The sequence below is a fragment of the Cyrtonyx montezumae genome, unplaced genomic scaffold (genome assembly GCF_038088225.1).
Source record: "Cyrtonyx montezumae isolate F1298 unplaced genomic scaffold, pur_monq_1.0 scaffold_11, whole genome shotgun sequence".
Classification (NCBI taxonomy): Eukaryota; Metazoa; Chordata; class Aves; order Galliformes; family Odontophoridae; genus Cyrtonyx; species Cyrtonyx montezumae.
In genome coordinates, this window is record NW_027071837.1 from 1,426,731 (window position 1) to 1,450,994 (window position 24,264).

The 24,264-nt window shown below is 46.0% G+C and overlaps 1 protein-coding gene across 2 annotated transcripts; it reads right to left on the bottom strand.

Moving 5' to 3' along the window:
* Positions 1 to 344: 344 nt before the first annotated feature.
* On the bottom strand, positions 345 to 22,461 carry ENOX2 (ecto-NOX disulfide-thiol exchanger 2). 2 transcript variants are annotated; one of them, XM_065729239.1, is made up of 16 exons: positions 22,396 to 22,461; positions 15,538 to 15,681; positions 14,699 to 14,830; positions 13,297 to 13,380; positions 10,956 to 11,111; positions 10,196 to 10,402; positions 9,643 to 9,876; positions 9,026 to 9,238; positions 7,402 to 7,508; positions 4,853 to 4,967; positions 4,063 to 4,244; positions 3,134 to 3,241; positions 2,459 to 2,515; positions 1,707 to 1,815; positions 1,119 to 1,204; positions 345 to 986 (listed from the first exon to the last, which is right to left on the bottom strand). In XM_065729239.1, exons 1-16 carry the CDS (start codon positions 22,445 to 22,447, stop codon positions 855 to 857), a joined length of 2,118 nt encoding a protein of 705 aa, XP_065585311.1. In that variant the 5' UTR covers positions 22,448 to 22,461; the 3' UTR covers positions 345 to 854. The 2 variants fall into 2 exon arrangements, with proteins under 2 accessions (XP_065585311.1, XP_065585312.1); XM_065729240.1 differs by lacking the exon at positions 13,297 to 13,380.
* Positions 22,462 to 24,264: the final 1,803 nt, after the last annotated feature.

The window sequence follows — 24,264 nt, forward strand, 5'->3', positions numbered from 1 at the left end:
TTTTTTTAAGCATTTAACCACCTATCCTACTAACCTGCAGAGGATGAGCAGCCCTTGGGAAGGTGCAGTCCGTGCTGCTTCTCACACTTTGTGAAGATCAGTCTCAAAAGCAGGTGGAGAAATTTGAAGGTAACTGATTAGTAAAACACAGGCCTGATGAAGGCCTTTTGCTCCACCAAGATCAGTAGAAAATTAAGTACCCTCCCCCCAAAAGTTTGATTACAGACTGATTCTGCAATGCACAGATCCCCAGAGGTACTGCCATATAATCACACTCCTGGTGACACTGCCTTCACTTTAGCTTAACTGTTAAACTTTCAGTAGAGAAAAAGAGCATGAAAAAGAACTGATTGTTAGGCTCAGAGAGACACTGAGCTGATTAAATCTTCTGCTTAAACATATTTCATTTTTTAATCATATAAAGGTCTAAAAAATGCCTTCTTTTAGTTTTGGTGGCTCTGGAAACCAAAAGATTTTTTTTTTTATTTGTCTCAGTGGATAGTCTATGTGTTCCTATCAGTAAAAAGAAGGTACAATGATGATGAGAGGTTTGAGCACACGAAACACATACAACATTGGCAAAACACGCAGCCTACATGCTGTGCTTAGAAATATCAGACGTGAACTTTGTACACAAAATGCATCAAACAGCACTTTGCTTGTTAACAAAATAACTCAAAGAAGCTCCAGCACCCGAAGTTTCTTCTAGTGCTACTCTGGACTTAAAATTTCACTTACATTATTATCCCATACGTGCAAGATAATCTTCATAAACAGAGGTAAGAGGCATCCCAAGTTTTCTTGACACACACACCCTGCTGTCACTTTCAGTGTCAAGTCAGTTCAGCTGAAGTTCAAGTCATTTTCAAGCCATCAAAGCCACAAAACTTCCATTTTTTCTCTAAACTGGCCCCAACCCCACTCAGCTCCTGTTTGAATGTAGTTTGTAGTCTGGTCATGAGAACTTCCACTTCTGTGGTGCAAATCTGTGAAAAGAAAAGGGAAAAGTCACTAAAAATCAACACACTTTTGATTACAGAAGCCCTCTAATGACTGGATACATCTCAAACCTGTTTAACTGGTGTCTAATTGGGAACTGAAGGTATTAGCACACCTACCTTGCTGTCCAGGCGCTGCAGGTAGGAACAAATGTACTCTATGCTTGCTCCAAATGGGTGCACGTGAAGAAATGTTGAAATTATTCCTGGGGAAAGGCACACCACAAATGTCATTTTCATGAGAACTATCAGCTGAGAACACCAGCTCTCTGCCATTGCTAGCACTGCACACAGGGATCTTATTTGGCATTTTTGGATTTAAATACAGTGAGGTTTGGCCTGTGGGCTGCACAGTAAACAACAACTAACTGATGCACTTGAGAGATCTTGCCACTTTCACTCCCTGCCAAGTAATGGTAATGTGCTCCATAACAAACCTCACCTAGATTCAGCAGGGGATTATCATAAACGTGGGGATACAAGGCTAAAGTAAAGCAGAACTCCATTCCAACTGTACCAGCTCAAGGAGCAGGAAAAGACAGAGGTAAATGCAGAGAGCAGCATGCGTCCTTGGTTGCAGGACTCTCACCTCTACTGGCATAACTCAAGAAACAAAAGATAGTCACTAGCAGCTGCCAGGCCACTCTGAAGCAACTCCCACCAGTCTGGGTCTCTAACATCATCACCAAGCTAATTAAAAGGCTTTACCAACTAGGAGAGCTTCTCGTTCCGATTTCACAGGGCTATTGTTCATTGTCTTCTCAACTGGACACTCCTTCTCCTGGCTGCATGCACAAACTCTGGGCACACTGCTCTCCTGCAGAAAAAAAAAAAATACACAGGGTAAGTAAGACTTGACTTTGTATTCTTGTTTTCCTGATTCTGTGAGGAATCATATGGCTTTATTTATCTGTCCACATATTGCAAAAGGCATCCAACACACCAGAGTGATTGATGTTCGTGTTGCTGTCAGAACCTGTGTGTCTGAATTACCAAGCTAGATTAAAGCTAATGAAGTCAAATAAGGTACCACAACAGGCACTTTCAGCATCCCTTGGTCACTCATATGACATCTGCTCTGGAAGATCCTTTAAAAAACAAACAAAAACTAGACTAGATAGGAAGTCTTGAAGCAACTAATTCAGATGCAGATGTACATTTTTCAGATGCATAAACAGTGGCAGCGTGATTAAGCAAGCAATTACTGACCGCAGAGGGTTTGGGATCAGAACTCTTCTTGACTTGAATTTCTAGTACTGAAGTAAAACAAACTGCATAACTTATTATCCTCAAAATAAGCTGCTGTTGATAACTTGAAGTTTTTAATTTGCAAACATGCAGACAGTCCATTATGCACCAAGTCTGCACGCTCCACAGCAATCAATTGCTCATTTTACAAGGAGACATCCCTACTTCCTTCAGTAAGACACTGACTAAAGCAGCAGAAGTCTTTGACTTACATTCCCTTGGCCATCAGTAACATCTCTCTCTTTGTCCTCTTCATTTGCTACACTTTGCTATATATAGTTTAAGAAAAGGAAAAAAATACTGATGTTAGTGCATTATTTTTGTTCTTTGGCACCCATCAAAGCTCCTCCACTGGAGATTACTGGTATTCAAACTATTCCAACTCTATTTTAATTACTAAAATCTAAGTATTTATTACCTTCCCTACATCAAGGCACAAAATGGTGGGGCTGGTACAAAGTCAGGGAAGGACCTCGCACTTGGCTTTACAGTCCTCCTGACATGTAAGTGCTTTGTAATGTTTCTCACCTATCCTGTAGGTACACATACAATCGAGTCTGCCATGGAGCAGAGGACCAAGCAAGCTTAGCACCCCCACAAACAAAATACAGCCTTATATTTATCTAGTTGCTTCTGTTGATTATCTCACTGTTATATGAAGCAATCAGCAAGTTCACTGATGATATGCAGCCTCCTATTAATCAGGTAATTTCTTCTAGCTTTCTAAAAACTAAAAACTTTTCTATCTAAAGACTCTTTCTAGTTTTTTTCTAAGCAAGAGCTAGGCATCTTCTACACTACCTCCTTCTCTGCACATGCTATGTGGAACAAAATGCAAGAACTGTATTTACTATTGAAAAACAAGAAGGGATCAAGAAGTCACATACCTGCTCCTTAAGGGTTTCTAACAATGTTTCAATCTTTAGTTTGTCTTCTTTCACTTTTTCTAGCTCAGCTTCTCTCTTTTTGTATTCATCTTGAACTTTCAAAAGATGCTGGAAGAAAAAGTTAAATAGCTCATACCTCTGTCAGCACGGTTACATATCCTGGCAGTGGTATATAAAGAAACTAACTCCATGATGCCTGCAAGAAGGAAAATCTGTTGTCTGGCAACTGCTGCTATTCCCTCACACACAAATAGCTGATGAGCCTTACAGACGGCTTCTCCTGCTAGCTCCAATGTTACAAACAGCAATGCAATTAGGTCCTACCTCAGATTCCTTCAGTGAACACACCACAGTCTCCACAGCACGTCTGCAGAATCTAACAAAGGGCTTACTGCACTATCATGTAATCCATACACTTTGGTTATCAGTCTGGTTTAATGCACGAGGGAAAACTGTTAAGTATTTAGGTTCCTTGTAGATATTTGGCTCAAGTCAAAGAGCAATATATGATCCACGAACTTATGTGAGAATGAAAGCCCAGTTAACTTCAGAAAAGGCTGCAAAGCAAGCTTGGGACTTCCTACATTTTTGCTCATGCAGGCAATTAAGATTTCCACAGGGTTTTCAAGGGAAGATGACTCACTATTTCAGGATTCACAGCAAAGAATCTATAAAGTATGGCTCATCTCTTTGTGACTGTCATCAGCTCATAGTCCATCAGTGTTCTGAAGTGTTTTTGTGTTGGGTTTATTTGTTTTTGTTTGTTTTCCTTTTGAAAACATCAGAAATGACAAAAAGCTGTCCTCATCTGCTTATCCTCATCTCACTGAAATTAACAGAATGCCTTTGCTTGTGCCTGTGCTCTGCACCACAGCTCCCTTGTGCTCCCTCTGTAGCAAGGCCACAGCTAGATTGAAGCCCAGGCCCACCTGCTGCATTCCCTGCAGAGCCTGCTGGAGAAGTTTCAGCTGCTGCTCTTTGGTTGTGTCTTCATCCCTGCTCGCTTTGCCATGCTCCTGCTTTAGGAGTTCCACTTCATTCCGGTAGGCATCCAGCTGCCAGCGCAGACTGTCATTTTCTTCTTTCAGGGCCTCCACCTGTGACACCAGAGCTGGAAAACAAGGCAGGCAGTGAACAGAAGTCAGAGCTGGGGATGAGCTGGCTCTCACAGCACACAGAGAAGGCTCACTGACAGCTCTGTGGCTCCTAAATCCAGAGTACCAAAGAGAGTTTCTTACAGCCACTGTTCAGAAAAACATGCTGCCCTGGACTAAGAACACCTCCTTTAAGTTGGGGAGAAAAAAAAAAACAAGGAAAAATAACACATTGGGGTAAATCAACATGGGCAAGGAAGTAGGTTTCCTAACCAGAAAAGCTGAAAGGTAGAGCAGCTGACAGCAACAGAAATAGCTATAAAACCCACTGCTTAAATAACCTATATCCACAGATGCCATGCTTGCCTGTAAAAAGGTTTATTTATTTATTTATTTATTTTACAGCTTCCTCTGAAGTCCTGGTACTGGCTATGAACTTCTTACTTTCCCTTCAGAGTTTGTACGAATGCACAAACTTTTAGCAAGATTAATAAGTCAGAGCAAGTATTAGAGACTGCATGCTGCAGAAAACTGCTGTTGATTTTGTCCTGCACAGTCAGACCTGAGTGGGGGTCTAAAAATCACTGGAGAAACATTTTCATATGAACTGCAAAATATAATTTACCTGATTCTTCTGTTTCTTTCATTTCTGATGGATCTTCTATTTCTTCATCAGACATTTCCATTTCCTCCTCTCTTCGAATGCCCATTAATTCATCATTATGAATGTTACGAATTTCCTACGGTTCAGAAACCAGACTTTTTAAAATACAGATTATAAGGAACAGATTGTATAGATAAAGAGATGCAGAAATCTAAATCTGCAAAACACAACTCCACGATACAGGAAAAGGGAAATGGCAGAAATTTTTGGCACAGAATACTCAATCAAGGACAGTATCTAGCATGAGCCGATCTATCAGCATGACTGACATTTCTGACTCTTCCAACTTTCTTCTAAACCATGCTCTCCCATGCCCCAGGGGAAATAAACATGCTTCTCAGCCTGGATGAGGGATGGGGAAAGGGCAAGAACGAGGCAAACCTGAGCAGGAGGGACAGGGCTGGTTTCAGTTCCAAAACAACTGCTGCCTGCCCTTGAGACCACACTTAAAACAGCAACCAGGTTGAAGATTGCAGAAAAACATTCCTACTGTTTATAACTGATTGTGCCCCAAAAGCCAAAAATCTAAGAGCTGGCCTAGAAACTGGAAGAGCCTGCTGAGAGCACAGCACACAGTGAGGCCAAGGTTGCCCTGGCTGCAGAGCAGGATGTGCCAGGGCTGCTCTGTGGCTGAAGGGGAGCCAGGGATGGGGAAAGAAAAGCATCACAGAGGAGAAATACTTAATCAAGGCCCTTCCAAAGCAAGGAAAGAAGCAGCAGTATGGTGTTTCAACAAGTCTCAAGCTGCCATGGCTTCTTCGTGAGCTGCTCTCAGCTGCAAGACCTGCCTGCACTGTGGCAAAACCACCTTCAATCACCACTGACAGATCACAAAAGACCCTTTTCCAACCCAATGACTCCCAGCACACAGCCACTCCCCACGGTGCCTTCCAAGCTTTCCTTGGATTCCATTCCAACAAAAGCTGTAGCAAGAAGATGCACGCTGGGGGGTCATCTTCCTTTAAGAAACAATCCTGGGAATGAAATGCATGCTGAGCCCAGCAGTACCCCTGGAAGATGCCCCATCACAGGGCTCACTGCCTCTTCCCACTGGGAGTACTTACCTTGGAAAAACAGACCACTCCAAACGGAGAGCGCGTTCCCACCCCAACCATGGTAAGTAATCTCAGGCAAGCAGAAAAGAAATCAGCAGGGCTCAAAGCAGAGGCACAACCTGAATCAAGATCCTCCACTTGGCTTTTTGGGTATAAAAATCTAACAGTAGCTCCTCCATTACAGCTGCTAAGAAAGGACTAATTCGGTGGGATTTGGAAAGATATCCCAGAAGTGCAATCTCAAGGGGGGTTCTCAGCTGTGAACTCCCCAAAACAGTCATCCAGAGTTCAACCAAGTCAGAGAGGATCACTCCTCTGCTTTTTACCCAAAGACTGTTCACTGAACATTACCAAACTCTGCACATACTCTGATTTTTTCTCAGGTTGCAGCTATGCTGAAAGGTGGCCTGCATAACCTCACAGACAATTGGTTTTTGGATAAACAGTTATCACCAACTCGTTAACTTTGCCCAGATTTGCATATGACATGACAATAATTTTGAAGGTGAAAGGTGACTTATCTTCACTGGAAGAAATCTGTTTGTGGTAAAGAATATAACACATCAGAAAAACACAGAATCACAGGCAGGCTTAGGCTGGAAACAATACTTCATAAGATCTTTGAGATAACTCTGGCTCTCTTCAAGTAAGTGCTCCTTGCAAACCCAGATCGGGCTGCCCAGGGCCTTACTCAAAACTCAAAGATGGAGATTCCCTCACCACTTGGGGCTCTTCTGCAGGGCTGAACTGCTCTTCAGGAACAGAACTTGAAAAAACCCAAATGGAAATTCCCCTGTTGTGACATGCACCCATTGCTGCTCACCCTCATGCCATATGCCTATCACAAGAGATCATTTCTGCCTCTCTCTGCCCCCCATTGAAACAGCAAAGCTGCTGATGGGGGCCCTTTCAACCTCCCCTTTCCCACCCTACACAAGTCCAGTTCCCTTACAATCCTGGCAGACATCTGCATACGCTTCCTTTCAGCCCCCACCTTGCTCCTGCCCCACCTTTAAATCCTTATTTCCCCACTAGCAATATCAAATGCATGAGATAAATGTACAAATATGAGAATACTTCCCCTCAAATCTCTCAGACTGTCCAGCTACAGTTATTTCCATCTCTCAAGTCAATCAGTAGAAATGTGAAAAAACAGATTTCATTGGAAATGCTTGTCTTTTTTACCTTATTATCTCTCTAGAAATACCTCTTGCTTTAACATTAAAAACAGATCAATATTCCACCAACATACAGATCTTAATGTATTGCTACTAGTAACACAAATACTAACAGCAAATTTATTACCTGGAACACGAGAGACGACCGAGTAATTCCCATCTTACACTGTGAATTAACATGTTGTTACCCACGTGAGCACTGTGCAAACTTAAAATCAATATCCTGACAAGAAAAAGAGACTGGCTGGAGGATCTAGCACAATAAAAAATTACCAACCTCTGCTTGTTTGCACCACACGCTGATGTTCTTACGCTGAGCTTTCGTGAAATGGTCCCAAGCCTTTTGTTTGGAGGCAGAATGGTACACGGCCACTATTTGCTCGACTGTAGTATCAAATCAGCAGACAAATCAGGCCAGAATATCATCCAGAGAGGGCGAACAAGAGGAGTAAAGGAGTAAAAGAGTGGAATCAGGCAGGTGTTTGGCTAACCTTTAGTTATAACACTGTACTGTGCTGAAGCCATGCTCAGGACTCTGTGCCTGCAAAGGGAAGCAGGGACTACACCAGGCCAGTGTCACAGAGCAATGCTCAGCTGGGAAATCTGCATCTGCACTCAGCTGGAAGAAAGGAAGGCACGTGTTGCACTGGAAAAAAACATTCAATGTGCAACAACATTTATGAGTGCAGCAGGTATGCCTGGACAGCACTTGCTCTCTAAAATTGGCTCTCACTGCTTGTGAAAGCTGGCACTTAGGATGCTCTCAGGCCCAATGGGTTCAGTCCCAAAGAACAGTGCAACAGCCACAGCACTGCATCCTACACATCCAGTATTGACTTCTTTTTCTTCCTTGGATTTATTCTAAAATATCTTCCTAGAAAATTTGCAGAGGATTTTGGAAATACAAAGTGCCTCCCCTGGGACCAGAATTCAACCAACAGCAGAAAGCACACCCAGCTGCTTTTTTCCCCACACCTGTGGCACTGTAGTAAGTATAATTCTTATGAAATGAAATAAACTCTCTGCTACTTAGATTAACTAATAAATCTAGAAGTGTCTGAGATATCACTAGGTGTTTTATAGAGGTGACTTGCATGCTGTTGACCATTACTACTTACTCTGCAGTGCATACTGCCTTTTCTTCTGGCCCGTGTGCCCATATACATATATAAATATTTTCTTTTACAGAATAAAACATAAATCAAAATGTTAGACAATTAACAGTCAAATTAATTAATATAAAAGAATGTTGATAACCTAGCCAACAGGTTCAAGGAGACTCAGTAAAGCCATGGAAAAGCCATGGAAAAAGTACACTTAAAATATTTCAGACTTGATAAAAAAAGAGATGTGCAACAGACCATGAATGCTTTGAGGAACTGCTACAAATCACTCTGGAGCTAATAAAGCCAACGCCTCTTTATTGATTTAATAAAGTAGTGGGACTTGGGTTCAAAATTCTGTACTGCAATAGGTTTTACCATAACTTCAGTTGTGACTGACAACGGGGTACTGGGAGCTCTCTAATGCATCCTACCTTTGATGAATAAATCCTGCACATTTCGCTGAGCCATCAGATTACCAGGAACTTACCTTGTCTGTACACAGAATTGCAGTGAAGAAATGATTATAGAATTACTAATAGACTACAACTAAAAGAGGAAAAAAATTAGGAGTTCATCTCCGCTCCCTCTCAGATGTGGACTGACTTCAATAAAAATACCACACGAAACCTATACCAAGTTAATGTCATATGCTCATAAATTAACTATAGCTGCATAGAAGCCATTGTCATTTATGTTTCCCAGTGATTTTTCAGTATGATCTCACCAGGCTCTAGAAATTAAGCATCTTCCCTACAACAACAGATAGCAAACACTCAGTTCAGAAATGCTACTCACACTGAACCAGTATCCCTGAGAGAGCAAGCTTGAATTTCTCTTTAGCTTCTTCCATCTCCTTCTCGTGAGCTGCCTTCTCATTCACCAGTCTGCGAATGTGGCTGTTGGCCGACTGAATCATGGAGTAGAAGTTGTTTGCAGTCCTTCTGTTCACTTCTCCACGCTCTATCCAGGTGAGCAAGGTCTGCACAGCTTCTGAGAACTTAGTGTCATCTGCAGCAAGAAACGGTATCTTTAAACCACGGAAGTACAAGTTTGTCCGTGCAGCTTTCAGATCCATTTCCTGCCACCTGAACTGCCTCTTTCGAAGATTAGCTTGCTCAGGGTGGCTGACCTGGGCGTTTGAAATCATAGTATTACCCAAACACAAGACTACACAAGGGAGTTCAATTAATCAGAAGCTGATAGAAAGCTGTAGGGGCATCACAAGAAAGAGGAGAATCAACAGCTGGAAATTTACAAGTTAATTTTATATGCCTATTTAGATGTACTCTTTCGTGGCAGCGAATATTTTCTGACTGAAAGAATCAGGCCACAGTCAGGGTTCAGACTTGGGAAGAAGTCCCAGGACTAAAACACGAAGCTTGGAAGGAACCATCGAAGCCAAGACCGCTCACCTTTTAGCTTCTCTGCAACAATGCTGCACTCGTGGTCAGAGTAATGCACGACAGGAGGTGGGGAGGGTGGGTGGAAGCGTTCCTCTTCCAGCCTCCTGCGATGGCGCTCCTCCCTCGCCAGCATGCGCTGCTTGCACTCCCACTCGTAGAGGTCATCCCGAGCCTGAGCAAAATCCACGTGCAGGCGCCCAGTGTCTTTCTTGTCCGTGCTGGAGCCCAACCTGATGCGATAGCCTGGTGGTGATGACAGCAGTGTTCACACAGGACAGGTGACTTGCACAATCTCTGCCTGTCTGTGACTCCCAGAAAGCCAGCACGTTTATGGTTTGTAGAAGTCTACAGTACCCAAGGTAACTAAGTATTGCTATGTTTCCTATCAGGAGCAGCTTTTAGGTATTTAAGCAGAAAAGCATTAACAGTGGGAAAAGAGGCAAAGTGACATTTTCACAACGTGAAACAAATGGCTATCGAGCCTAACCCTGAAACCATACAGACACTGTTACACTCACAACCCGGAATTTTAAGCTTCCATCTGAGACAGAAATACACCTACCAGAAAGATAGAGAGCCTTGTCCACCATGAACTCCTCAGCAAAGCGGATGTGACAGAAATTCTTCTTACTCTTCCGAATAGCTATGACTTCCCCACACTGCTCGAACACTTCCATAATGATCTGCTCAGTTCCATTTTCTGGCAGCCCCCCAACAAACACGGTCTTACAGCCTGGGGGCCTCTCTCTTGTTGCTGGAGGGGGAAGATCTGAAAACAGCAAAACAAAAATAGGCCATATTTGTTCAGCCTGATCTCCATACACCTGCCCACCTGCCCCAACAGATGTCCTCATTTCCTTCAAACGTATGGTATGGTTAGCTACAGTATGTTTGACTTGATTTACAAATAGTTGTACCAACTGTTTCTGAGCTGCTCTACAAGCAAAAATGTTTACTAGCTTGTTCCCAAACAAAACATCTGGGGCTGAGTCAATTTCCTTCACAGTAGCTGATTTGGTGCAGTGTTTTGGATTTAGGATGAAAACAGTGTTGGTAACACTGAGATGTTTTAGTGGCTGTTGAATAGTGCTTACACAGAGTCAAAGACTTCAGCTTCCATAGTGCTCTGCCAGCAAGGAGGTTGGAGGTACATGAGGAAAAGACATAATGCGATGGGTGAACTACTGGCTGACAGGTCTGGCCAGTCACTACAGGGGCTCCACATGGCTCTTCTCTGGTGTACACATTTTTATCTATGTATTTTTCTATATAGGCACCCAGATTCATAGGTAGGAAGAAGATAAAACATAAGCAGACATTACGTGGGTTAGGTGGGAAAAGAGTGCAGCTCTTGCAGTGAATGATCTCCTTCACAGCAGGCATGTCTGGAGGAATGGGAGGAGGGACTATCCCCAAGCCTGGCATCATGGGGTTGATTGGAGGGATTCCAGTCATCATCCCAAGAGCAGGATCAAAATCTAAACAGGGGGGAGAGAAAAACAGAATCAGTTTTGGACTCATACACTAATTATTCGTTTGGACAGCAACTGAAGTACTCCATCTACAAACAACAGTGAAAACAATCTGAATAAATATGAGAGGGGACATTACCACTTACCTCAACAGAACTTCACATTTTACCCTTAAAATAACTGTAAGAAAACTATTTGTTGATTGCCTCAGAAAAATAGATTTCCTCTGCTCAGATATACTGCTTCCCTTTCTGCTCCACAGATACCATCTCCAGTCCAGCACTAGAGCCTTTCCCAGTAAATATTATACTACCCATATAAAGAAAGTCAGGAACTTCAGCAGTTCAGAATGTTCTAGAAGATTTCTGGGTAAAACATACATCAGCATTTAAGGAAATGCAACCTACAGTGGCAACATGCATCTTACCTTGCTCAACTCATTCTTAGGCTTTATTCAGGTATAGTCTGAGCACTAAATAAGAAGTATGTTATTCTGCTTTTTTGCTTTTATATTTTCCTCCAATGCCAACTAAAACCAAGGAGAGCTGTCAAATGTGAAGTATTTCATCTGTTCAGAAGCTGTGAACCTTGGGGAAATCAATACTTCCAGGCAACAAACATGGAAAATGTATATTGAAATAAATGCTTTACAAAGAAAGCTTGTGAGTTAATGTCAGCAGCTAAGGATACTCAGCACCATCAGGGCCTGCTGGTACTATGAGGCTGAGATCTCAGGTGCAAGTCACCTTCTCTACTGTATACCACCATTCCTCTCCCTGTAGCAGAAGGCACTCTGAGGACCTAGTATCCTTCAGTGTTTTGGGGAGCACCTATCACTGAATACACAGTTTTGAGCACAGCAGAACTGGCTGAAGCTGGCTGCCTTTTTCAGATGTAAGCAGATAAGATTAATTTTGCAGGGTACAGATGACTACAAACAGGCAGAACAGAATGGTGCAGAGATAGCATTTTCATTTGATCTTAAGCTGGCATCATTTCATAGGCTATTCAAATCCCTAACATAGGGAAATGATTTTGTATTCTTCACTTTGCAAACACTACTTTAAAACAGCTCCTGCTTGGCTCCACAGCTATCCAGGTCCAAGACAACCCTTAGTGCACAAATGGGACATCTGTTTGGTAGCTGAATCTTATTTTCCTTTGTAATTAGAAATATTTTGTCTAGGGCTGCATTTCTACACACCTTATGTACAATGCTTTGCTTGCAAGTGTTGCTGCTTACTTTATGCTACACATGAACAGTGCCAACAGACCCAAAGCAAAAGCTCCACCATGAAACAGACTTCAGAGAAAGGAAAACAAGTCTTCCTACCCCACTCTAGATCCCTGCTGAACTTCAAGATGAAGGTTACCCTGTGAATAGCTGTGACTTTCAATGGTAGTGCTCACTGAAGACATAAGGTAGCAGGAGAAAATCTAAAAGACCTATTTCTGAGCAAGGAAGTTCCCAATCCAAGCCAAAACAACAGCATCACCACTGAAAGCAAACTGAAAGAAACTTCCTTCAACAAGCTGAGAGGAAGAAGAATGACCAAAGCTCTCACTGTGGGGATATGGAGCAACAGCAACCTGCTGGACAAGCAGAGACTGCTGAAATACCCACATGTCAGAATCTAAAGATCCACACAGTTTGGCAAAGGTATATCTATGAGATCAAGATTATTTCAGCGCCCGCTGGAAGAAAACAGACACAGCAGAGAAAAACAGGAGCTGGAGAAATCAGAGGGAGAAGAAATCCAGGATGGGTATTTCTCTGATTCAGGCTTAAAAAAAAAAAAAAGCACAACTCGATACAATTAGCAGCAGCAAAGAACTAGCAGAGAAGAGAATTATGTTCTAAAAAAAGTAGGTGCATATATAGGACAAAACAGACCCCCGAGAACTTTGGATTTGTGGTGAACCTCACTTTTTTCTGCCCCAACAGCAATATGCTGGACAACTTGCCACCTTGCCTAGGGGTGTGCTCTTCCTGTTAAGAAGCTAATCTCGTGGCTACAGGCCAGCATCTGAGAGGCTTGCAAGGCAAATTCAGAAAAGCCTGCCTCCATTTGCAAGAAGGAAAAAAAAAGAAAGGAAAAGAAAGAAGCCCTCAAGGACTCTAAGAGGTTCAAAAACATCAGACCTGGTAGCTGCTGAAAGCCATGAGAACTTTATATAAAACTAGTATTACCTGGATGGCGTGAAAGATGATGTGTATTCATTTTAGACATTGTAGTCTTGTCAAAGCATCTCACAACTACATGCTTTACTTCATCTGTAGAAACAGAACGAGGCTAGTAAGTTCTCAAGCATTTTCAAACAATTTTTTAATGCGACCTGAAACTTCAGTCTCACCTGTCTTTGAGCAAAGATGGTCCAACACATTTCAAGCTTCCATTACCTCTCCTCTTTCACTGATACTACAAATATGTCTGGTCTCTAAACCATCATTATGCTTTGCAGCAGATCCAAATTCACCAGAGCATTATGCTCTCTTGCACTCAGGTCACAAAAAAACATCGTGCTCCTTCTAAACCGTTCTGAGTCATTTGCCTTAGGAGCAGAACTCCTGATCTCAAAGTCTGATCTCAGAAGGATCAGAACAAATGTGACTTGGAAGCCTAAAGTCTTCCCTATTCTTACAGCAGGGAATGGAAAAGCGACTTCAAACTTGTGTGCTCTCCCAGGACAGACCTCTACCGACTTTTACTTGACACATGTATGTGAATAGGAGAAAAAAACCATGAAAGCATCTCTTACAGCAAAGACAAACATGAAACGAGGTCTAGGGAACAGAAGAGTACAGACTGCATGCAAAATTGATATCAAGTGATGCTAATAGCTAAATATAGGATCAGCTGCACAGCAAACTACCTGCACTGTGCCATGGAGGAGTAATAGGATTGTAGAGTACTGCCAACGCAGATATTCTCTTCTTAGATATGAAGGCAGTTATTCAGGCATGAGACAGCATTCTTCTCAAGAGCTTAATTGTATCAAAGGACTGAAACAGTAATTTCAGCTCAGGATTTTTGCTGTGAAATCACCTATAGCAAAGCTCTGTTACCACGCAGGAACTCTTTAACACACCCTGGATAGGTTAACTCATCCCTAAGCAGTACTCCAGACTATCAAGTGGTCATTTCTTGAGCAAAATCCTCCCTTAATTTCTGCCATTTTACTGCCTTGCTGCTTTCTTCATCATTCCCCTCCCACCCTTCAGTCTATGCAGTTTCAGTTCAGCTTAGAATAATGTATTACTTGGTGTCATTGGCTTCCTGAGCCCTGTATACACATCTCAGTGTGGAACACATCCCCAACAGTTACCTATAGGTACAATCCACCTTGCCACTACCCCAGCAGCCACTGCTCGCATCCATAAATATGTATTTCTTCTGAACTCAGTTTCAAAATCAGTGACCTCTAGATATACCCCTTGTTGACATTAATGCGCTTCAAATCCAGCTTATAAACATGCACCGGATATAAAATCCCATTAACCCAACTCAACTGACACAGGTTCTTCCCAAAGACACGGAGGAAAGGACTTTTTTGAAGGAAAAGGTGGGCACAGTCTGGATAAAGTCACACACCTGGCAGGAGGGGCTGTCCTGTCATCCCCATGGGAGCCATCCCCAGGTTGTTCATCGCAGTGGCCCAGGCAGCTGGGTCTGACATTGGCAAGCCCATTGAAATAGAATCTAAGCTTAGATTTCTGCCACCATCTGCAGAGAAAAAAAAGGTGATTAAGAGCTCAGTGCGTACCTTCATTGCCCTGTAAGACAAACATTGCTCAGCAGGGCTCTGCTGTATCAGCATACAAAAGCATATTTGACCCTTCCACACAGGAAAGGGCTATCTGAAAAAAAAAAAGCAGTGTCCTATCAAGTAGATGACATTTCAGGGAAGCAAAGCGTATGAATGCACTGACTTCCAAGAGCACTTAGAATTATGATTTGTCCATTACAGTGCACAGATATAGGAGACCTGAAGGAACACTGATTAAAGATAAGAATTTATGAAGAAGGAACAAACATTCGGCAAATATAAACTGCCACAAATGCACTGAATTCAGAGACAGCCAGTCTGCTCACAAAGACAATATTTCTACTGCCACTTGAAGACGTTTCTTCTGTGCTGAACAGGGAAATGAAGTGAAGAACAATTACACATTTCTGAACACCCCCAGCTCCCTCAACCTCATTCACAGGAGAGGTGCTGCAGCTTCTGACTGTCCTCATACCCTCCTCTGCACCTGCTCCAACAGCTCCACATCCTTCTCGTGCTGGGGGCCCAGGCCTGGAGGCAGTACTGCAGGTGGGGCCTCACAAGGGCTCTATCTGCACTGACATCTCAGCACAGAACTTGGCTTTGGTCTGCACTTCCACAGATGCCTTCTCTTTTGCCAAATTCAAGCTACTCCACGGCTCACCTGGAGGAATGTTTGTCCTCTTCCTCTTCTTGCCTGGATCACTTCCATTCTCAGTTGGGCTTTCCGACAGGCATGCACCACTTGGGCTGCCAAACTGCAGAGATTTGCTGTTGCTGGCAGGATCAAAGGACAGATGGTTTAAACCTGAAATACAAAAATAGATGCAGATACTTTATAACAGTTTGTGATGCCTCATATCACCAGTATAAAAATATCACCCCGTCCCAGGTACTGCTGGTATCCTCCAGAGCCCTGAAACAATCACACCTCCTGTTTATCCTCTCCTGCCCCACTCAACGCTACACTCACATCACTTTACAAACATTATTCACAAACATTATTCCCAACATTCCTCCTTAGATCCACACAAATCAAGCTGTGCAATGCTACAAACCAGGGGTGCATCTCTCCAGCACTGGACAGTATTTCCCAGTTCAGAATCTTGGAAGCCACACATTTATTCTGCTTCTTCCAACCCATTTTTAACAGATATTTAGCTTTGCCTGGTTTGCCACCAGTAGTGAATTTACCTGGACTCGTTTACTAGCAAGAACACAAGGCATGCCTTAGATTATTATTAAAAAAATGCTTGCAACTACTATTGCTATTTTTAATCAAGGAGGCTGGCAAGCAGTCGAGCCCTTCTGTAGCCAAAAAAGAGTGCTCAGCAATTCATTCCCTCAGCAAGGAGAGCTGACAGACCTAGCTGGGGATCTGCAAGGGGTATGGGAGAAACAGAGCAAAAAGGAGACAGATCTTTAAACAGCCAGCCACTGTATACAGGAAGAAAAGCTAATTATGCACATCTGAACCAAAAGTGACTGAAGAAAAATTGCTTTGCAGCTTCCAGCGTGTTTCTGAGTTCAAGGCATTACATTCATTTCTGTGCTAAGTCACCTGTGAGATGGTCCACAGATCTGCCACAGGCAGGCTGCAGCGATGGCCAGCTATGCCTTGTGTACATGCCAGCAGGACACAGCCCCTGCTGCTCCTGCCTCTTCAACGTGGCCTTTTTTCTCAAGACAAGAGGTGGTAACAAGAAAAAAAAGGACTCTAAACAATTCCACGTTACCAGAGGCTTCAAAAATTCAGCCCTCTGAATGTAAGCTTCAAGCACAAAACTAACAACAACGTTTTGGAAAGGTATACTGCCCTTGCCCATCTTCTGTTGTATTCAGCACCTGTAGGGATCCAGGACTGCAGACATTAAAATATTTTGCTGCATTTATCTCCATCTCAGCAAACTCACTCTGAACAGAAAGCCAATGCAAAAAATAAAAAAAGCCCTGGACCAATGTGAAGTGATAAAAATAGCTGCAGTTCTGCTAAGGTACACATATGTTCTGAGGGAAGCAGCACAACTACAGAAGCATCCAAGATGACGACGATGCTGCCTCCCAGCACCGAGGGGCTGAAGCATGGCAGCTCCTTCATTTACACCAAACCTTCCCCAGACACGCTGCAGGCAGTGCCATGCTTTCTATTCCAGGGGATTCCACTTCCAAGAACTTGCTAACAAACACGACTGCTGTATGTGTATGGCTGTAAATAGACAAGGGAGTGGATGCAGAGAGTCTAAGGGGGCTCTCATCTCAGCAGCTGAAAGGTGAGAACACCAGCAGCAGCCAAAAAGTTGAGCACTGTTCAGCTGGCAACAACAATAGCTGCACCCAGCTATGCAAGATGCCCACAGCACTGCTTCTGAAATACTCCAAAGCCAAAATATCACTGAGGTCGAGAGGGTTGAGGGAAACAAATCACAAACGCAGCAGGTTAAAAATAGAGAGGCCCCACACGGTAAAGAAGCAGCAAGAAAGTAAAAGAGGGGAATTGTAATTGTTGTGAAAGCTATTTTATTATCAAGTATTAAACTTCAAAGCATGTCTTCCCACACTTGGGTGAAGCAGAGCACGCTGTCCCCAGGCAGACACTGCAGCTGTTGGGCCTTGCACAGGGATGGGCAGCCAGCACTGGCTGCAGGAGCATCACACCACACCAGCACCTGGGTGAGAATGCTCCCTGCCCAAACCACTGCTTTCTATCCCACTGAAGAACAAAGGCAGCTATTTAATGCAATTATTTCCATCACCACTTTTGGAAAAGATCAGATCTTTTAGCTACAGGCCCAACACTGGGCTGTATGGAAGGCAAAGTACAGGCCTGCAGCACAGCCAAGCAGCTCCTGTGTCAGTGTAAGGAGGTGCCCAACCACCTCGACAGAGCAGCCCTGCTCCCAGCTGCCCAGCACACCCTGACCCCCATGCCAGCCAGCCCAGGTGCTGCTGGAACACCCTGTGATCTGATTCAGCCTGCTCCCCAGCAGACACAAACACCACTGCAGGGAAGCAGATCATTTTCTGCTAGGATTCTTGTATCTAAGTTGCCCACAAAAGGCTCCAATGCTAATGTGACACGCAGGAAAGAGCAGAAACAGACCTACAAGTGCTCTTAAGTCTTCAGCATGACTGTCCACAGTCTCCCCATAAAAAAATAAAGCACTTCTTAACTGCAAACCAGCAGGAAACTTGTTGTGTAGCAGCTGTGAGCCTGCAATGCCCCTCCTGCTTCCAGCAGGCAGATTAACAGGAGGAAAGCTATAAAAGAAGAAGAGTCTGCTAGAATTGAGTCATTATCAAGTACTCATTTCTCTTCTTGCCCAGCATCACACAGGAGCAGAGGGAAAGAGGTGGCTGCTTCAGTACCAAGAGAAATGCTCTCAAATAAGTACAGACCACCACTGCTGATTCAGCAAACAGACTCGTGCTGCATCCAGGAGCTCCCAATCCCATCAAGATAATTAGCAGCAGCAGCCCAAGTCTGCAGCACAGTCTTCCAGAGATTACACACTACATAGAAGAGACAGAGAAAGGAAATTTCCCCTTATATCAGCCTCTCAATCTCTCTCTTCCCATCCACTTCCCACCTCAAGTTTCACTACAGCTCTAAGAAGACATCAAGGCTGCTCTGCAACAGAGGGGAGATGTGTCTAGTGGGCACCAGCTGCCAGCAGCACACAAAGCACACACCAGAGCTGCCATGTGTGCACAAGGACCTGTATCAGAGCTTGAAAAGTACCCTCCAAAATGAATACTGTAAGGTTTGAAATGGGACTGGTTACCTAAAAGGCTGAAGCAGAAGAATGAGGTGGGGATGAGCGAGCCCAACAAGGGACACGGAGACTCGAATTCACCTTGTGCTACTTGCCAGCACCCAGGAAATGCTGGGTGCCCACTCAAGAAGTTGACTTTTTCAAATGAAAGAGTGACAGCAGGAAAGGCTGCAGTGAAGAGCCAGTTCTTCATTTGGACCTCTCTATGCTCCAAGCAGTTGCACAAGTTTTCAGCTTGGAAAAAAAGGAGGCTCAAGGGGACCAATGTGTACAAATATCTGAAGTCAGGATGATAGTATGACAGAGCCATGTCTTTCAGTGGTGCACGGTGCCAGGACAGCGGTCCTTGTGGGTCTCTTCCAACTCGGGATATCCCACAGCTCCACAATACTGTGAGATGACTGCCAGCACAGGTCCTCCTCCCACAGCAGCCCTGAGAAAAGCAGGCTGCTCTAGGTGGCCTTCAGCCCTGGATTCTGCTGGGTTCTGCCTGCTCTGACTGTGGACACGTGGCAGCCTCCAGCTGCACCCAATGGCTCCACCAATGCAGACCTGCCCGTCGCTCCAGGTCTGTGCTGATGCTATATATGGGTTTAGGAAGGGCTTGAATACAGAAAGGAAAGATCTCAATGTTCCAGGCATAAATCAAGGCAAGTATCTATCTTCGCTGGGTCCCATGCCAGGCCCTTGACAAGACTCCATTTGCAGCCACTGGCTCTCACTAACAGAATTTGTCCGTTTCTTAATGACCAGCAAAATATACATCTCTATAGGTATATATACATATATGAGAGAACTTCGTGATAACTGAAAAGCATCGTTTTACAGATCATTGTTATTACCAACAGCAGAAAACGTTGGCAACGACTCTCCCTGAAACACAAACTGACACAGCTCACTGTGCAAGGCTCCGTGACCAGGTTGCTTAAGGCAGCCCCCCAATGGAGCTCCCACATCAGGACTTCTGCAAAAGCCTTCCCTGCTGCGTTCCCTAAAGTCCCATCAAACACCATGAGCTCTGCCATGAGCCCAGCACTGCCTGGGGGCACTCAGAGCTGCTCAGCCATGTGCACGCTCCAGCAGCAGCCTCATGCTATCATTAATCAGGCTCTCAAACACCTTTCCAGATATCCAGCTAGTTAACAAAAAGAAGGTACGCAAAGCCGTCCCCTGTAACTCAAATCAAGAAGTAGTAACAGGTACCCTGACACCTTCACACACCTAAAAGCATTTAAAGTACATGCTTGGGAAGCCCATGGAGTTTACACCCACTCAGCAGGCTTCTCACTTACTCAGCATCCAGAGGGGAGAACTTTAGAAATGGGCTGACGCAGGCTTTACTATAAATACAAAGCTATCTTTTGCCAACATCAGCCAACATATGAAATACTTATTTCTCAACCTGAACAGTGGTCCTTTTCCTCCAACAGAAGTAAACAGGATTGCAGAATATGAAACTCCCATCTGATCATGTACCACTTGTTCTGACGTCTCAGGGAATGCATTTTAGAAGAAAACAAAGTACTTAACACCTGCAGCAAACAATTAGAAAACACAGAAAAGATAACGACAAGGAGGGGAAAGGAGAGAATAAAAGCACAGAGGCTTCAAAGTCGTACTTCCAAACCAAGCATTTGCTACCTGGAACTGATTCCCAGGCTTCAAACCTATTGCTGGGACTGTACACTCTTTTCTACTGTACACCTGGCTTCACTGCCATGGTCAGAGCTCTATAATCATCAGCTGCCACTCACCGTTGGTACAGGAGCCACCTAAGCACGCTGCAGAGTCAGCAAACTTCAACAGTTACTTCTGTCAACTCCATCTAATCCTACATTCTAACAACCCTCATCCAGACAGTGTGAGAGAAGCACACAGAACACGCACCGTACCTGCATACTGCACCAGAACCGTGGCAAGGTGCTCATAGTACTTCAGTATTTCAGCCAGCTTTCCTGCCACGGCCAGCCTGTCTGTCTGTCTGCAACGTGGAGCTCACAGCTCAGCTCCCACGCAGGACTCTGGGCTCAGCAGAGCTGAACACAAATGAAGGTGGATCCTAATGGCAGCAGAACTACTGCTGTGCTTCCCCACTGCAGGCAGTGCCAACGGAGGCACGAAGAGCTCAGGTTGGGGCAACAGCTCACAAACTGCAGCTGCATGTGTCACCATCAGTCTGCAGTGAGTGACACCCATGGGCTCATTCCTGGATGTGGGGGAAGGAAATGAAGGAGCAGGTGGTAAACCGATTAGTAGTAAGTAAATCTGAATCTGTGAGGGATTTTGTACATCAATGTGCTAGCACTGGTGTGCAGTTCAATAAACCCTACTTGCATGCCTGAAATAGCTGCCTTTGCATAGGAAGATTAAGCTCTGGTAATCCTTGAAGATAAGGGGCACACAGCTCACTTCCTGATTCTGGAAGCTTGTAGTGAAAGGAAATATTAACTTCAGACAAGATAATTACTGCAACAGGGCACTGTAAAAGAATTAGAGCTGTGAAGAGTCTTTGGCTGCAAGACACAGCATCCATAACAATAAAGGGCTGTCTGCAGTGCTTTCATGTAAAGGTATTCACAAACCACTGCCAACACAGCAGCAACCACACAGGGTTGACCAAGCTGTATATGAGTTGGGCTCTAAACAAAAAAGGAAAATATTATGCAGTGGTGTATGCAAGCACACATGCATCCACACACACTGAGCTGTTCCAGCCTTTGCTTCCCTGAGGAAGGACCTCACAAGGCCAAAGCACCCCAACCATCACAATAAATGAGCACAGCTACCCATGGCAGCCAGGAGAGGACCAGAACTGCCAAGTGGTGGCTGAGAGCAGAGCAGCCAGGCCTTGTGCAGACACACTGCTTTGGGATGGATGGGCTAGCACTGGAAGAACATCAGAAGAAAACTTGGGGATTAGGAGAGAAATCTCACACCATCTTTGGAAGGTATTCAGAATGCCTCTGTAGCAACACCTTATCTTTGAAAGTGTTTGGAGATTGAACTTCATCTCTTCCACGAGCTGAAGTCACTGATACCAAGAACATGACCTTAACCTAAGAAACATGACCTTAGAGTGGCTCAGAGGGAGCTTTCAACAACTTAACACAGAGAGCTTCTCAACTAGACGTTACCACCTCCCAGACGTAAGATTAAAAAACAGAAAGAACAGCTTCTCATCTTCCAGAAGGGGAATGAGTAACGAGTGGACTAACACACAACAAAAGCATCTGCGTGCAGCCCGATCCAAACACACGCGCACGGCTCCGAGCTGCACAGTAAGCTGCACAGTGTCCTTACGGCCGCAGCAGAGGAGCGCAGCCCACCCGGGGGAGGGAGGGGGGGTCCCGGGGGAGCGGGCGCGGCCGCGCACAGCGCGCGTGGAAGCGCTGCCCTCCGCCGGCAGCGGCCCGGAGCCGGACGGGGACAGCCGCTCCTCGCGGTACTTTACGGCGATGTAAGCGCTGCTGACCCAGAAAGGCGGCCCGGGGAACCCAGACCGCCCCTCCCCCACCCCCCTCGGGGCCCCGGCTCCCGCGCGTTCCCCCCCCCCCCCCCCCCCCCCCCCCAACTGCTCTCCGCGCACAGCCGGCCCGCGCCTTAGGCCTCGCAGCGGCGGCTGAGCCGACGGCCGCCGACTCCCGGGTGGTTCGCAGCTGCCGGGCACGCCCCGCACCGCGGGCAGACGATGAAACAGCCACGGCCACCGCCGCGGTGCCGGTGCCGGTGCCGGTCCCACGCGCACTCACCGCCCCGCGCCGCTCCGCGCACGGCCCCGCCGCGCCCGCTCTCCACGAACATCCGCCCCCCGGCGGCCTCGCTTAGCGCCCCCCGGCGGCGCCGCTCATTGGCTGCCGTGACGCGGAGGGCGGGGCATGGCGCGCGCACTGCACGCCGGGATTGCGGCGGGCCCGTGAGGCGGGCGCTGTGGGGCAGAGTCGCGGGTGGGTCCGGCCCGGCCCCGCTGCAGATCCGCGGCCGCTCCCTGGGGACCCGCAGCGGCCCGGCCCCGTTTCGTGTCGGCGGGGACCGGTGTGGGGCAGCGCAGCCCTCGGGACGTTGAAGAGGGCACCCCCCCCCCCCACCGTGAGTCGGAGCAGCGAGCAGAGCGGCAGTGATGCGATTTATTCAGCCGGCGGGACAGCACACAGAGGAAGCGCTCTTTATCCCTACCCCTCCTGCGGCACTCAGAGCCGGGAGAGAAGGAAAGCAAGTCAGCGTCAGGTACCCAGCGAGGGATCCCCGGCTGTAGGTCCATGCTCTGCCTCATGCGTGGCATGCTGGGCAGGAGCGTGTCATCTCCCATCCATCCATCGCCCCGTCCCCATGGCAGCTGTGGCACGAGCGGATGCCATCCCCCCAGCAGCTGGGGGGATGCGGGGTGCTGCTGCCAGGTGCCCGCCTGTTCCCAGTCTGCAAACGTGGTTCCGTGCCCAGGCACAATGCCCGCCTGCAGCCCGGCCCGTGGGCAGCAGAACGGCGGCGGATGCAGCAGACACAAGGTCGGGAAGCAAGAGGTCCGCCTGAAAGGTGTCTCCATTCGCGGTGATGCTCACAGGAGGCACGTTAGAGGGAGGCAGAGGACGGATTCAGCGTTGTCAGGTAGTTGGTGAGGGTGGGTCCTTGCAAAGCAACAGCTGGTGGAGCCCACGCTGTGCTGAGCACAGGCAGCAAACACGTCATGCTGACAGATGATGTGCTGATCCCCAGAAGTGAATCAGAGTGGATCCACCTACTGAGTCCACCTGCGAGGCATCAGTTCACCCACAGAGCCCATCTGTTCTATATGAGCCTTATCTCAGCTCCTTCCTTAACACACGGTCAGGAACAGGATATGTAATGTGGTGTTTGGTCCCGGGCCCATCCCAGACATAGGGATGAGTGCCACAGGGCGCCTGCTGCTTTTGTTTGGTTTGGTTTTTATATAGCACTTTTATCTTCATCCGTTCCTCTGAGATGAGGATGGCCTCAGGATGGAGGCAGGTTCTGGATGCATACGGGATAAGGCCTTGAGCCTTCATCTCTACCCAGCAGGGCAGGAGACAGAAGAGGAACCAGCTACAGTTTGTGTATAGCATCCCCATCTTCAGATTGAAGTGAGTCCTTTGCTAAGTAACCTGTTTTAAGGGAAATTTTCCTGCTATGTGGACTAAATGCATGCAGTTTTACAGTTAGATATCACCATAGCCTCTCGCAGGACCAGCAGTCTGCCCATCACCACTGCGTGACAGACCGTGCACCAAGTGCTGTGTGCTCCCATCTGGTGAGTCAGCGTAGAGACAGCCTTACAGCCCTGTAACCAGACCTACCACGTTGGTGGGACAAAGCAGCCCTTCTGCACGAGGTTTTCCCTGTCTCCAATGCAGTCCTTCCTGCTCAGCACTCAGTCAGTCACTCATTAACTAGCTTTACAGCTCAAACCAAACAGTCACAGCACAAACCGGTGCTGCCCTGCACCTATTACAGGCACACTGCACCTTGGGCTGCTCAGCTTTTGCTCCAGTGCATATACAGCTGAAAAACAGCCAGGCCCCTCACCACATCCCCTGCACTACAGCAGTGACCCCAGAGACCCATACCCCTCACCTCTGCCTCCAGGATTGATCCCCATCAGAGGA